The sequence below is a fragment of the Pocillopora damicornis genome, chromosome 9 (genome assembly GCF_964200805.1).
Source record: "Pocillopora damicornis chromosome 9, jaPocDami1.2, whole genome shotgun sequence".
Classification (NCBI taxonomy): Eukaryota; Metazoa; Cnidaria; class Anthozoa; order Scleractinia; family Pocilloporidae; genus Pocillopora; species Pocillopora damicornis.
In genome coordinates, this window is record NC_142678.1 from 20,167,473 (window position 1) to 20,179,780 (window position 12,308).

A 12,308-nucleotide genomic window follows, 5' to 3' on the forward strand; every position below is an offset into this window, starting at 1 on the left:
GATTCGGACCTGTTTAAACTTTGCTGAATGAACTTGGTTTGTTTGTTGTTTGGAATATTGATTGGCAGCAAGATTCATTGAGGTAAGCGACGAAGATGTAAATCGGCATTTCCCGAACAACATGAGAACGAGAAAACCTAGATATCTTCTCGCCACCGAGTAAAATTCTAAGCTTATCTACCAGTGAGAGCAAAAGAGTCCCAAAACGTCGACCTTCTATTTTATTTATCATTTTTTATGAAATGAAGACAAAACGGCTCATCATATAAAAAACATTGCCAATTTTCAGGTGAAAACGTATTCAGCCCTGTAATTATAAGTATGTCATTCCACGGAAGGGTCTGAAGACTGGTTCACACGTGCGACACAAATGAAAACGCAAACGCAAATGGAAATGGAAGCGAGTTCACACGTCCAACGTAAATGCAAGGAAAGAGAGATACGCAAGCACAGTAAAAGTATTTTTCCAAGATGGCCGACAATGATTGCGCTTTTTCCGATTCACACGTGTGAGAAGCGAACACAAATACTGGCTTAAGAAGATGAAAATGTTTTTATTACTTGGGTTGACGCTTGCGTTTGCGTTTGCATTTGCGTTGGGTGGTTCACACGATCAATTCCTTGCATTTGCAATTGCGTTTTGCTGAGGTCTCCTGGTGTGATTGATTGACCGAGGGAGGTGTGGGTATTACTCTCTTAGGAAATTAATTAAACTTTTTAGACGCAGCACAATAGAAATATCATACGTACTTCAAATCGTGTAATAACCCAAGTCAATGTGCCACTTTGGAACTTAAGAACATCTCGGATATATGGTTGGAAAGTTCGAAGGACGCTTGAATTTGATGTGTTCAGACAGCGAGTATTTGTATTGCTAAAAAAGATTTTGTGCCATCAGTTTTTTGCTTTCTTTCAAAGTATAATTAGGGACAGATAACTAAAATGAGGAAAATAGCCGCGCTTTCTTTTTTGCAATGGGAGCGAAATAGAGGTTCAGCTTTTCATTCAGACCGAAGAGACTAAATTCTGTTGTTATCGTCCCTGAGGAATCCTGGTAACTGGTTGTGATAAAAATTGCAATTCTGATATAACTAGCCTAATCCGAATCAAGTGACACCTTGCCGCAAGAGCCGCCATAGTTAATGACTTCTGAGGTTGACACACAGCCCACTGCAACCCCGCCTCCCAGGGAGAAAAATACTGGTAAAGCGTATTTTTTCCAAAGCTGCGTTTATTGATTTGGGTTGAAATATTCACTTTATTAACGATCCACCCATTAATGGAGACTTAAGAAAAACAACAACAAACAAAAAATAGATAAATGAGTTTCTACAAGTTCGTCGAAACCGACTAGGGTGAATAATCGTGCACTGAGAGAGTACTCCATAGTTCTGCATTTCCGGTTTAAAACAACTCCTTCTTTAATGCTCCCCTGTCCCTAGCCCCCTTCGAGAGCAAGTACGGAAATATAAGTCCTCACTTGAATTGCCTCACTATGTATACATTTCCATACGTTTAAAATACAGCCTTCAAAACTTTAGATTCGCCTATGTAAATTATGTAAATGAACACAAAAACTCCGGGACAAAATCGTCTCAAACAAAACAAAGACTATATAGGTACCGAACACCTTAAAACCCTATGTTTGAATATCGCGGGTTGAATTTAGATTTTATATGATCTAGGGTCTTGCAAAATGGTTACGCGATACGCTCCAGTCTCTGAATTGAATCCTGACAGAGCGTAGACGAGAAGACTCTTATGAGAGTTGACTAAAGATAGAAACGGTACAAATATCTAAATGATTAAAATGAAAAGAAATGCATTTTTACACGTTACAAGTGCAACGATTAGTGAGCTTCCGGTCAGTTTTCCTTCTCTTTTGAGTGGAACCAAAAATAATATAGGAAGATGACTGAATTAACCTAACCAGCAACTGCACAGATAACTCAGAGAGAAATTAGATAGAATGAAGAACACACGATGGGGTTTCAAAAAAAAAACTCATAACTGCTGCTTCTTGCCATCAGAGGCATTAGAAACACCACTTTGTGTAGCCTATAACCAAATGATAAATATTTGGTGTTTTTATTGCTGCGGGGAAAGGCAGAACGTCGAGTTTTCAAATGGCAAGTATCAAAAAATCGGAATCATCATAAGGAGAAAATACTACCCTTTTTCACTGGAGTTAGAGTTAAGTTAAATACAAATGCACCGGCAGATCAAAAGAGTTAAATGTCACCGTGTAATTTTATTTTGTAAAGTTTTGTCGACTGGATCATTTTTTCCCTTTAAAGTCATGTGTTCTTAGTTACTAACCGACAGCTTTTAAAAAGTTCAACTCTGCGATCTAGGACATGACAGGACGGATAATGCATGCACTGTAAGTACCTCCCGTTGTTCCATACAAAGCCTTAGAAAAGTTTTCTAAGGCTTTGTATGGGACAACGGGAGGTACTTACAGTCCACGCGTTTTTCCGTCCTGTCATGATAGCTCATCTCCGAGAGTATTTTGCAGTTTGAAATTCGTTCAAATTAAGGCAATACAGGTGTATACTTCTATCCAAAATTTCGGTTTAGCTGCTCTCAAATTAACACTTTCTGATTACCTCCCTTACTTCTGCTTCAATGATATAATTTCTCCCGTAAAAACAAAAAGCTTATGCTGATTCTCTATATTCCTTTGTTTTGTGGGTGAATTTACGACGATGCAGGACTTTAATCACACGAAGAATCGCGGAGTTTAGGCGGATGCTTTTATCTGTAATTCTTGTTTAGCTGCACTAAAAATGCCCTTCTCCTTTCAGCTATTGTCTGTCAATCATTCCGAAAAACCAAATTGAAGTTCCAATAGTGATAAGTTTAGTCTGCATTACATTCTTCCACAGCATGCTACTTCTTTTCTATTTGAAAACCGTCCTTTCTGCATTTGATTGATCTGGTTTGTTTGTTGTTTCGAATATTGATTGGCAGCAAGATTTGTTGTGGTAAGCGATGAAGATGTGAATCAGCATTTCTCGAACAACAAAAGAACGAGAAAACCAAGATTTTCAAGGAATTTATCGAAAGTTGCGACTAAACACAGGTCAATTTTTCATCTGTACGTGCTGAACGGCCTTCAAAGGTTTGTAATGATCAGTGATGAGTGATCTTATAAGCTTTAAATTACTCCAAAACGATTCAGAGATTGTTAATATCTTGTCACAACCTCCACTTATTTCATTCAAATGTGACAAAAACATTGGCAACTTTTCGGTCTGAAGTTCATTTCAAACCAATGACCAACCTGGAACTTTCAAATGCGCTCGCTCACGATGCAAAACTTGTCCTTTCATTCATAACGTAGGTAAAATTTCGGGACCCAAGAGATCCATTAAGATCTCTTATGTGCACCTCAGCCAATGTCATTTACTGCATAACTTGTACTCATTACAAAAAGTTATACATTAGGTGACCGATTCCGAGAACACCTTCGCGACGTAGAAAGAAATGACAAGGACGCATCCAAACCAGTCGCAATACACTTCAGTCTCCCTAATCATTCTAAACAGCACATGGCAGTTTGCGGTCTTCCCCTACATCTAGGCATTTCGGAAAGCCCCAAAACTCTAGAACAAAAATTTATCTTCCAAATCGGCATTCTTAATCCTCATAGTATCAACAAGCGCTAGCGCTTTTCATTCAATTAATTTATTCTTGTTTCTCGTCACCATATTCTCACCAATAGCGTGGCTCCATTTTCTGCATATGAACCCGCACAAAACCCACAATTCCTTCAATCGTTATGACAAAGGACTAACGCTCGAAATGTCAGCCCTTAATCTCTTTATGGTGGCCAATTTACGTTTTCAACCCTTTCTGAAATTGAATAGCAAGATGGCGACTTACACGTGTTGGTATGCGCTGCTACTTTTCGCTCTTTTCACTCTTGGAGTATTCGGTTCTGGTCTCGCATACTTATCTCCCACCAAATATATATGTGCTGGACCTAAGGACATGGGTAATGTTTCTACCCAGCTTCAGTTCTTTGGTTCTTTGAGCTCATGTCTGCATCGTCAAAATTACATGCGAAGAAGCAAGAAGGCATACCTCGGACGGCGTGCTTTGTACTATAGTAACAGTACTGCTACGACTCAGCTATTACTGTTGAAGCTATCTGGAAACGTGGAGTCTAATCCCGGCCCTCAGGGGCCTCAAGGAAGTTTTAATAATTCTTCTAAAACACTTTGTAGTAATTGTGCTAAAACCATGAGAAGGAACCAAAATGGCGTCCGCTGCTCGTCTTGCCCGGCAGTATTCCACATCAAATGTACGAAAATGAGCAAGAACGAGCTGTCCTGCTATCGGAGAGAAGGGATCTGGTATTGCTTTTCTTGTACGATGCCTCAGTTTTCTGACAGCTTCTTTGATGATCTCTCACCTTCGGCGGTATGCGATTCAAGCTCCACTGGCGAGGTCTTTGAGATTGCGGAGGAACATTCAGGAGACTCTGTTGACTGTTTTTTTAGGAACGTCAATGGTTACTACAAATCCAATCTGAAAATAGGTCATCTGAACATCAATTCTTTACAAAATAAGCTTGACGAGGTCAAGAATATTCTTAACAAGTGCCTATTTGACATTTTCTTTATTTCGGAGACAAAACTCGATGGTACAACCTCAGATAGTTTTCTCCAACAACCGGGATATCGCACTATTCGACGTGATCTCAAGAAAGGAGCTGGTGGCTTGATAGCTTTTGTACGGGAAGATATTCATGTCTGTCGACGACGTAATCTGGAGCCCGAATCAGTCGAATCATTATGTCTTGATGTCATGGATTCTAAAAAGGCTCGCTTTATAGTGTGTGCGTGCTACAGATCACCTAAATTCTGTAAAATTACTGATTTCTTGTCGTCGCTTACATCAGCTATTGAACTTATGTATACAAGCCGTCAGGAAATATTATTGATTGGTGATTTTAATATCGACTTGCTTGTTGGGGAGCACGGTGTTGTTGCTGAGGATAACTCACTCATGGACCTTTGTGATAGGTTCTGTTTGCAAAACCAAATTAGTGAACCGACAAGGGTGACTGAAAAAACAAAGTCTTTACTCGATGTCATTCTCGCTAGCCATCCGGAACGATATGCAACTTGTGGTAATTTGCATATGGGTCTCAGTGATCACGATCTTATCTATGCGGTGCGAAAGAATAAATTACCTAGGGCTAAGGCACGTGAAATTGAATACAGAAGTATGCGACAATTTGACTTAGAAAAATTTTTAAATGACCTAAAAACTGTTCCCTGGAGTTCCGCTTACATTTATGACGACGTTGATGATCTATGGCACCATTGGGCTCAATTGTACACTGAAGTGTTGGACAAACACGCACCAATAAAGAAAAAACGGGTCAGAGGTGATCAGTTGCCATGGATAACTCCATTAATTCAACGCGAAATCTCGCGTCGTAATCGACTGTTTAAGAAACATGCTAAGAGCCCAACAACAACCTCTTGGGAGGAATTCAAGAAACAGAGAAACAAGGTCACATCCCTGAAACGAAAAGGGTTGAAGGCGTTCTGCATGGAGGCATCGTCAAACACTAAACATCATGGTGAGTTTTGGAATAAGTTAAGACCTTTGTTGCCAAGCAAAGAAAAGAAGCAATCAAAGATAATTCTGATTGAGAATGAGCGTGTAATTACCGATTCATTAATGGTGGCTGAAATGTTTAACAACTACTTTTGCGAGGTGTCCAGGAGTGATGGTGACAGTAAGGAAATGGTTGAGTTTGCTGATCATCCTAGCGTTAAAGTCATTGCTGAGAAAACTTGTGATGATGTTTTTGACCTCGTCCCAGTTGATATTGGCTACATAAGGAAAATTTTGGATTCTCTTGACCCTCGCAAGGCTGTTGGGTGCGATAAGATATCTCAGAGGCTACTTCGTTTATCCTCACCTGTTATTGCCGAGCCGGTTGCCCGTTTAATCAATTACTTTATCACCAACCGTCAATGGCCAATAGTTTGGAAAAGCAGCGACGTTGTTCCTGTTTTCAAGAAGGAAAGTATGACGGATAAGACCTGCTATCGTCCAGTTTCTGTTCTGACTTCCTTATCGAAATTATACGAGAAGGTATTGTTCGATCAAATCTATGAAGCCTTTAATTGGCGACTCTAACCGAACCTGTCTGGCTTTCTCAAGGGTCACTCGTGTTGCACGGCCTTATTGAAATTGACTGAAGATTGGAGAACCTGTCTCGACAGAAGAGAAGCTGTTGCAGCGGTGGCTATCGACCTAAGTAAAGCTTTTGACTCTGTTTGTCACCCGCTTCTCCTAGCTAAATTAAAGGCATATGGTTTTACGCATGATGCGCTGGAAACTATGACCGCTTACCTTACTGGACGAAGACAGAGAGTCAAACTTGATGGTGTATATTCTTCGTGGAGAACCGTTAAAACTGGTGTACCACAGGGGTCCCTGTTGGGTCCACTCCTATTTAATTTGTATGTTAATGATCTTAATTGTTTTATTACTAGTACGTCCTTGAGGCTATATGCAGACGACACTACTCATTACGCCTCTGATGTCTCACCAACAGTATTGCAGTGTATAATTAACTCTGATCTGAGCGTTCTATCGAGATGGTTCTCAATGAATTTTTTACAGATTAATGCCGCCAAAACGCAAGCTATCGCTATTGGCCCGTCTTCATACCAGTATGATTTCCATCTTAATGATTCTAATGTCCATACAAAGGACACACTCAAAATCCTTGGGGTGGTCCTAGATAGCAAATTAACATTTAAAGCGCACATAAAGCAACAGCTGAATAAGGGATGCGCAAAGGCTTCGGCTTTGCGGAGAATACGTAAGTTTATTTCAAAGGACGTGTTAGTTCGTTTATATAAGGCCTATGTTCTCCCTCATCTTGAGTACTGCAGTCCCCTTTTACTGGGAGTAGGTAACGCGGAGACTACTAAAATAGAGGCAACTAATTACTTTATATTAAGAACTATATTAGGCTTCTCGAAGTCTGTGTCATACGACTTCCTCCTCAAGTTGGCCGACATTAAGTCTTTGGAGAATCGTAGGCAATTCCAATCCTTGGTTATGTTATATAAGTGCTTGTATGATAAGGGGGCTCCTTATATAAGTGATTTTTTTCATTTTAGAAATGTACCGTATAGTTTACGCGGGCTCAGTACAAGGCTAGATTTACCTCCTTTTAATCTTGAGTTTTTACACCGGTCTTTTTCATTTTTAGCTAGTAAACTTTGGAATGCGCTACCCCCTGGACTCAGAGAATCTCAAGATATTGCTTCATTCAAGCGTTCTCTTAAAGCCCACATGGCTTAATGGTAGTGATTGTAAACATCGTTATTGTTAATATTGTTAATATTGTTAATATTGTAACTTTTAATTGATAGCTCTTGTCCATGATTTTCGATTCTGTTTTTAGTTTTTTTTAATAGATTTACTTATTATTTGTATTCTTACAGAAATTATGCTTTATTTCTAATTGTACATACACGTACACGTTTTAACGAGAACTTCTGTACTCCTAGGTGTCACGTGTTTAAATAAAGGATTGATTGATTGATTGAACCCAGTTGATAACACTTAATTACCCTGTTATACTCTCCCACCGACGCAGCACCGCAGTTTCTTTAGAAAGTTACCCCCTATGTTCATTTGATTAATACCTCACTCGTTTGCTGCACTCACTCGTTTGATACTGATCTGGCCACTCGAACATACAATTCATGTCTTCTCTTCACCGTGTAATATCCTCTATATATCGACCAGAGGGTACTCATAGCAGGCGTGTCTGTTTATGAACACGTAAACTCTCGCTAGGGGCCATTTTTTTGTTTGCAAAATAGTCCAAAACGCAGACCTTTTATTTTTAATTATAATTCGCTATGAAATATCCGTATCGACGCTTACAGACAGTGACGTTGAAACTTTCTTAGAAAGGAAAAATACCAAAATACGAAATGAAAAACCGAAAGTTACGTATTTAGTGGCTTCAGTAATGGCATTTCTCGCGGCTGCCATAGCTGATTATGGCCGTTTACCTGAATGATTTCTTCCGCCGGTAAGGACCAATTCATTTTGTATACTGAAAATGAGGCCCATTGTTTTTGTTGTGATTCAACGCATGTTTTCATCTTGAGTGCGCCAATGCACTTTACAATTTGTATTCGGAGATTGTCGATCTTTTTATTTTCATTCATTCATAGAGTCGACTTTTCTTGTTAGTAAAGGGTTATTGTGTTTATATGAAAAACATAATAATACATGGTTGCTTGTAGATATGAAATTTCTCGTCACTTGTTCAACTCCACATCTCACTCGTTCGCTGCCCTCACTCGTGAGCTGTCGAGTTAAACACTCGAAGAGAAATTCCATATCTAAGCGCACCCATGTATTATCATGTGTTATTCTCCATTTTATTTCTTGCATTGACGCTTGCGTTTGCATTGGCATTTGCGTTGGGGTAGGCCTCTCAAAGTTACATTAGGGATCTAGAACATCGGGGTCTAGCTTCGCAAAAGCATGAGAGGACAAAATAAAGAAAAAGACGAAAGGCGAAACTACTAGTAAAATTATTATTGACTCGCTTTTAAGGTTCCAAGCCGGTAAATATTTAAGTTTGCTTTCGGTATAATATTGACGGCGGTTTTTATATTACGATTTTTTTAAAAACAGGTTTCATGCCGGTGCAATTCGAGTTATCCTGCATGGGCAGACGACCTCTTATCAAATTGTTTTATTACGAACAGCTAACTACCGCAGTAAAACGATTTTTTTTAAGTTTGTAATTTGCGACCGTTTTTCATCTCTTGATGTCAAGAGATTTTTTCGACCACTTTATCGTTGCGTTTTATTGCGTTTGGTAGAAAACAAGAGGGAAAAATCATTAAACGAGGCAGAACATTTAGCCATCGCAACCAAATACAAATTGAGAGTCTTAAGTTTCAAAATGGCTGATTTGTTTAAATGAGGAATTTCTAACAAAGCCATCAATATACGAGTCTTATAGTTCAGTGTATTAGATCAGCTACTTCAGTGCAAAGAAGATCAATGTTTTTAAAAAGAGCAAATTATCTTGCCGAAATAAAAATCTTACTGTATATTTCACAAGAAAGGCTTCAAGAAACATTCCGTCCATAGGTTTCGTTTTTATGGGCAACTGGGTTTATGATGTCTACGTTTCGGATTGATTGGCAAACAGATGTAAGACTCCTGCAGTTTTCAAGAATTGAAGTGCGTGATCAATAGAAGTGTTTAGATGAGAGTCTATGTTTACAGTCTAACTACGGTTGTGACGTTCCAAACACGCGTGTATCTTCTGGGAAATATACTTTACAAAAGCAATGGAAGACTTTTTCCCGAGTGTCCACAAGTTCATCGAAACCCAGGGTGAATGATCGTGCATTGAGAGAGTACTCCAAACTTCGGCATTTCTGGTTTAAATAACTCTTTTTATCAAGCTTCCCCACCCCGATTCGAGAGAAAGTACGGCAATATAATATTAACTCTCACTTGAATTGCTTCATTATGTATATATTTCCAAACGTCTTAAATACAGCCTTCAAGAGTTTGGATTCGTTTATGTAAACTATGTAAATGAACGCAAAAACTCCGGGACAAAGTCGTCTCAAATAAAAGAGACTGTAGGTGCGAAAATACCTTAAAACCCGTCGCTTTGAATATTGCATGTTGACTTTAAGTTTTTATACGAGGGTTTCAATGAGGTGATGGCTTTTACGGTAACAGTTAAAATTTTTGGCCAATTTACGGCTAACAGTTAACACCTTTCCATTGTTTTCACCAGAAAAAATTTTTTTTACGGCTAACTCTTTTTACGACTAACGGTTAAAATTTGTCAATTTTCACGCCTAAAGGCTAAATGCTTTGGCCGTCTTACGGCTCACGGTTAACCGCATTGAGGCCCTCTTATATGATCTCGGATCTGCAAATTGGTTACGCGATACACTCCTGCCTGTGAATCCTGGCTGAGCGTAGACGAGAAGACTCATATAAGAGTTAACTAAGGATAGAAACGGTACAAACATCTTAATGATTAAAATGAAAAGCAATGCATTTTGTCGCTTATAGAAAACTAAGCAACGATACAAGCGCAACGATTAATGGGCTTCCGAAGGATTTTCTTTCGCTTTGAGTGGAACGGAAAATAGTCGACGATGATGACTGAAGTAACCTATCATTTTCCCCTTTATTACACCCATTTTGAAATCACTGGTGGTCCCTGTAATCTGATTGGCTCTAATTGATGCGATTTATTCACAAATCGCACCATTTTTTGCTTTAAATCGCATCTTTTTCTCAGTCAATGAGGAGGCTACACTAAAAACAAAACAACCAGCTAGATTTTAAGGCTCGTTTAAAGTAACCGATCAAATCGCAGGAAAATGAAAGACAAGGAGTATCATGTGGCAAATTTTGCAACTTTTGTTTCTTAACTCTTACTTTTTCTCCCCAAAAAATGGACATGAATTGAATTTCAGACCCGCTCAGTACTTCATCAAAAAAAAATTTGAACTTACCAAGTCCTGTATTTGGCCGATTTCAAAATGGATGTAATAAAGTGGTAATTGAACCTCGTCTCGTGCAATTTTGGTCTGAAATCATACTTGTGATTTCAAATCGAACTCGCGCTGCGCGCTCGTTTGATTTTGAAAATCACGCGTATGGTTTCAGCCCAAATTGCACTCCACTCAGTGCAATTACCATTATTTATTACCTCCTTTATGATCCCGCCTGTGAGACAGTGAAACACAAGGCTGTTGATTAATTTTTTTTTCATGGAAATAGTTTTTAATTTAAGATGTGATATTACAACAAAAAATCAGACTGTCTACTTTATGATTATTCTTTTGAGGTACAGAAAATAAAGTCTTTAATTAAAAAATTCTTACCAACTTTCAACAACGCAGTCTTTATATAACTACATGTAAAAGATGCACGGTCTTCACCATCGCCTTAAAGATTTCTGTTCATTAAACTTCTACGCTGTTATCTTGCGAATACTTCATTGGAAATATAATCCAAACCTGTAATTAATAACTTGAGTTAAGATAGGCAATTCCTTGAACTGAATATAATAAGGAACCAAGTTTTCAAGAGAAGTTTATTTTTAACAAAAGGAAATGACCAGTTCAGTGCAGACATAAGAAATGAAAAATCGACTGAAGAAGATGATTGCTTTCTCTTTGATATAACTTCTCCTAGGCCTGTAAACACTTAAAGCTTTCAAAGCTTTCAACATTCAATTCAAGGTTTCTAGAAACTATTCTTCTTCATTTGGTATTCAGGTATTGATTCCCCAGAGGAGGCTGTTTTGTAGGCGGTTTGGATTCACTTAGATACAGAACCTTGTTTGAAGTAACGAGGAACAGGTGTAGTATAGCTCATCTATTGTTCCTGTTCACCTGCACTCAAAACGTCTTCCGACTGAAGAAATGTAAAATGATTTCCGTGTTTACATAGCCTGATGTAAACACGCGGGAGGTTGGGAGAACACGAGATAAGCGTAAGAAACCACCAGGCCAAGCGGAGTGGTTTCCAGCTTATCGAGTGTTCTCCCAACCTCCCGCGTGTTTACATTGTTACGGTATTTTTCAAAACCGCCAGAAAGATACAACTCGTACAACTCAACTACTTTATTGACCAACGTAATAACTACGAAGCGATATCGACAACCAATACAATAACTATCTTTTTCACTTATCTACGGAGCGATATAAATGCTAATACAATCCGTATCCCTATAACTTAGAGCCCTTTACAAATAATATCACTTAAATCTCAGTGCACTACCGCACAACTCACAGTTCTCTTGAAAATCTTTAACAAACTGTCGACGTCCGTAATTCTTTCTCTCACGTAGCCTTCCACACGGCTTTCAATTCCAGTAAACTACTCTGTCCGGCTCTCGCTCCTCTGGGCTCTTCGCAACAGCAGTTATAGCTCACTAAAAGGCTTTTTTCTTTAAGCTAGCGTGACTCCTTATATATCTTTCGGAAAAGTTCTAGAATGTTCTAGAGATCTGTAATATTGTTATTTTTAGAAACATTACACTACGATTACATCATAACAAAAATATGCTGAGTCACGGTTCTAGAAGGTTCTCCTTAAAGTTCTCGCTTAGTCATCATGACTAAATGTTCTAGAAACTTCTTCGTTCTATTTTTAATAATTATGTAACACAACGCACTCTAAAAAATATGGGCGCTCTCCATAACACCCTCCCCCTTCGAGAAAAGAAAGTTTGCAAAACTTTCTTGCAAAGC

At 38.7% G+C, this 12,308-nt stretch overlaps 1 protein-coding gene across 1 annotated transcript; it reads left to right on the forward strand.

The window, feature by feature from the left end:
• Window positions 1-3,878: 3,878 nt before the first annotated feature.
• LOC149040570 (uncharacterized) lies at window positions 3,879-6,291 on the forward strand. The gene has a single exon (XM_089181771.1). The coding sequence runs from the start codon at window positions 3,997-3,999 to the stop codon at window positions 6,163-6,165; it is 2,169 nt and encodes a 722-aa protein (XP_089037897.1). The 5' UTR covers window positions 3,879-3,996; the 3' UTR covers window positions 6,166-6,291.
• The last annotated feature ends 6,017 nt before the right edge of the window (window positions 6,292-12,308 follow it).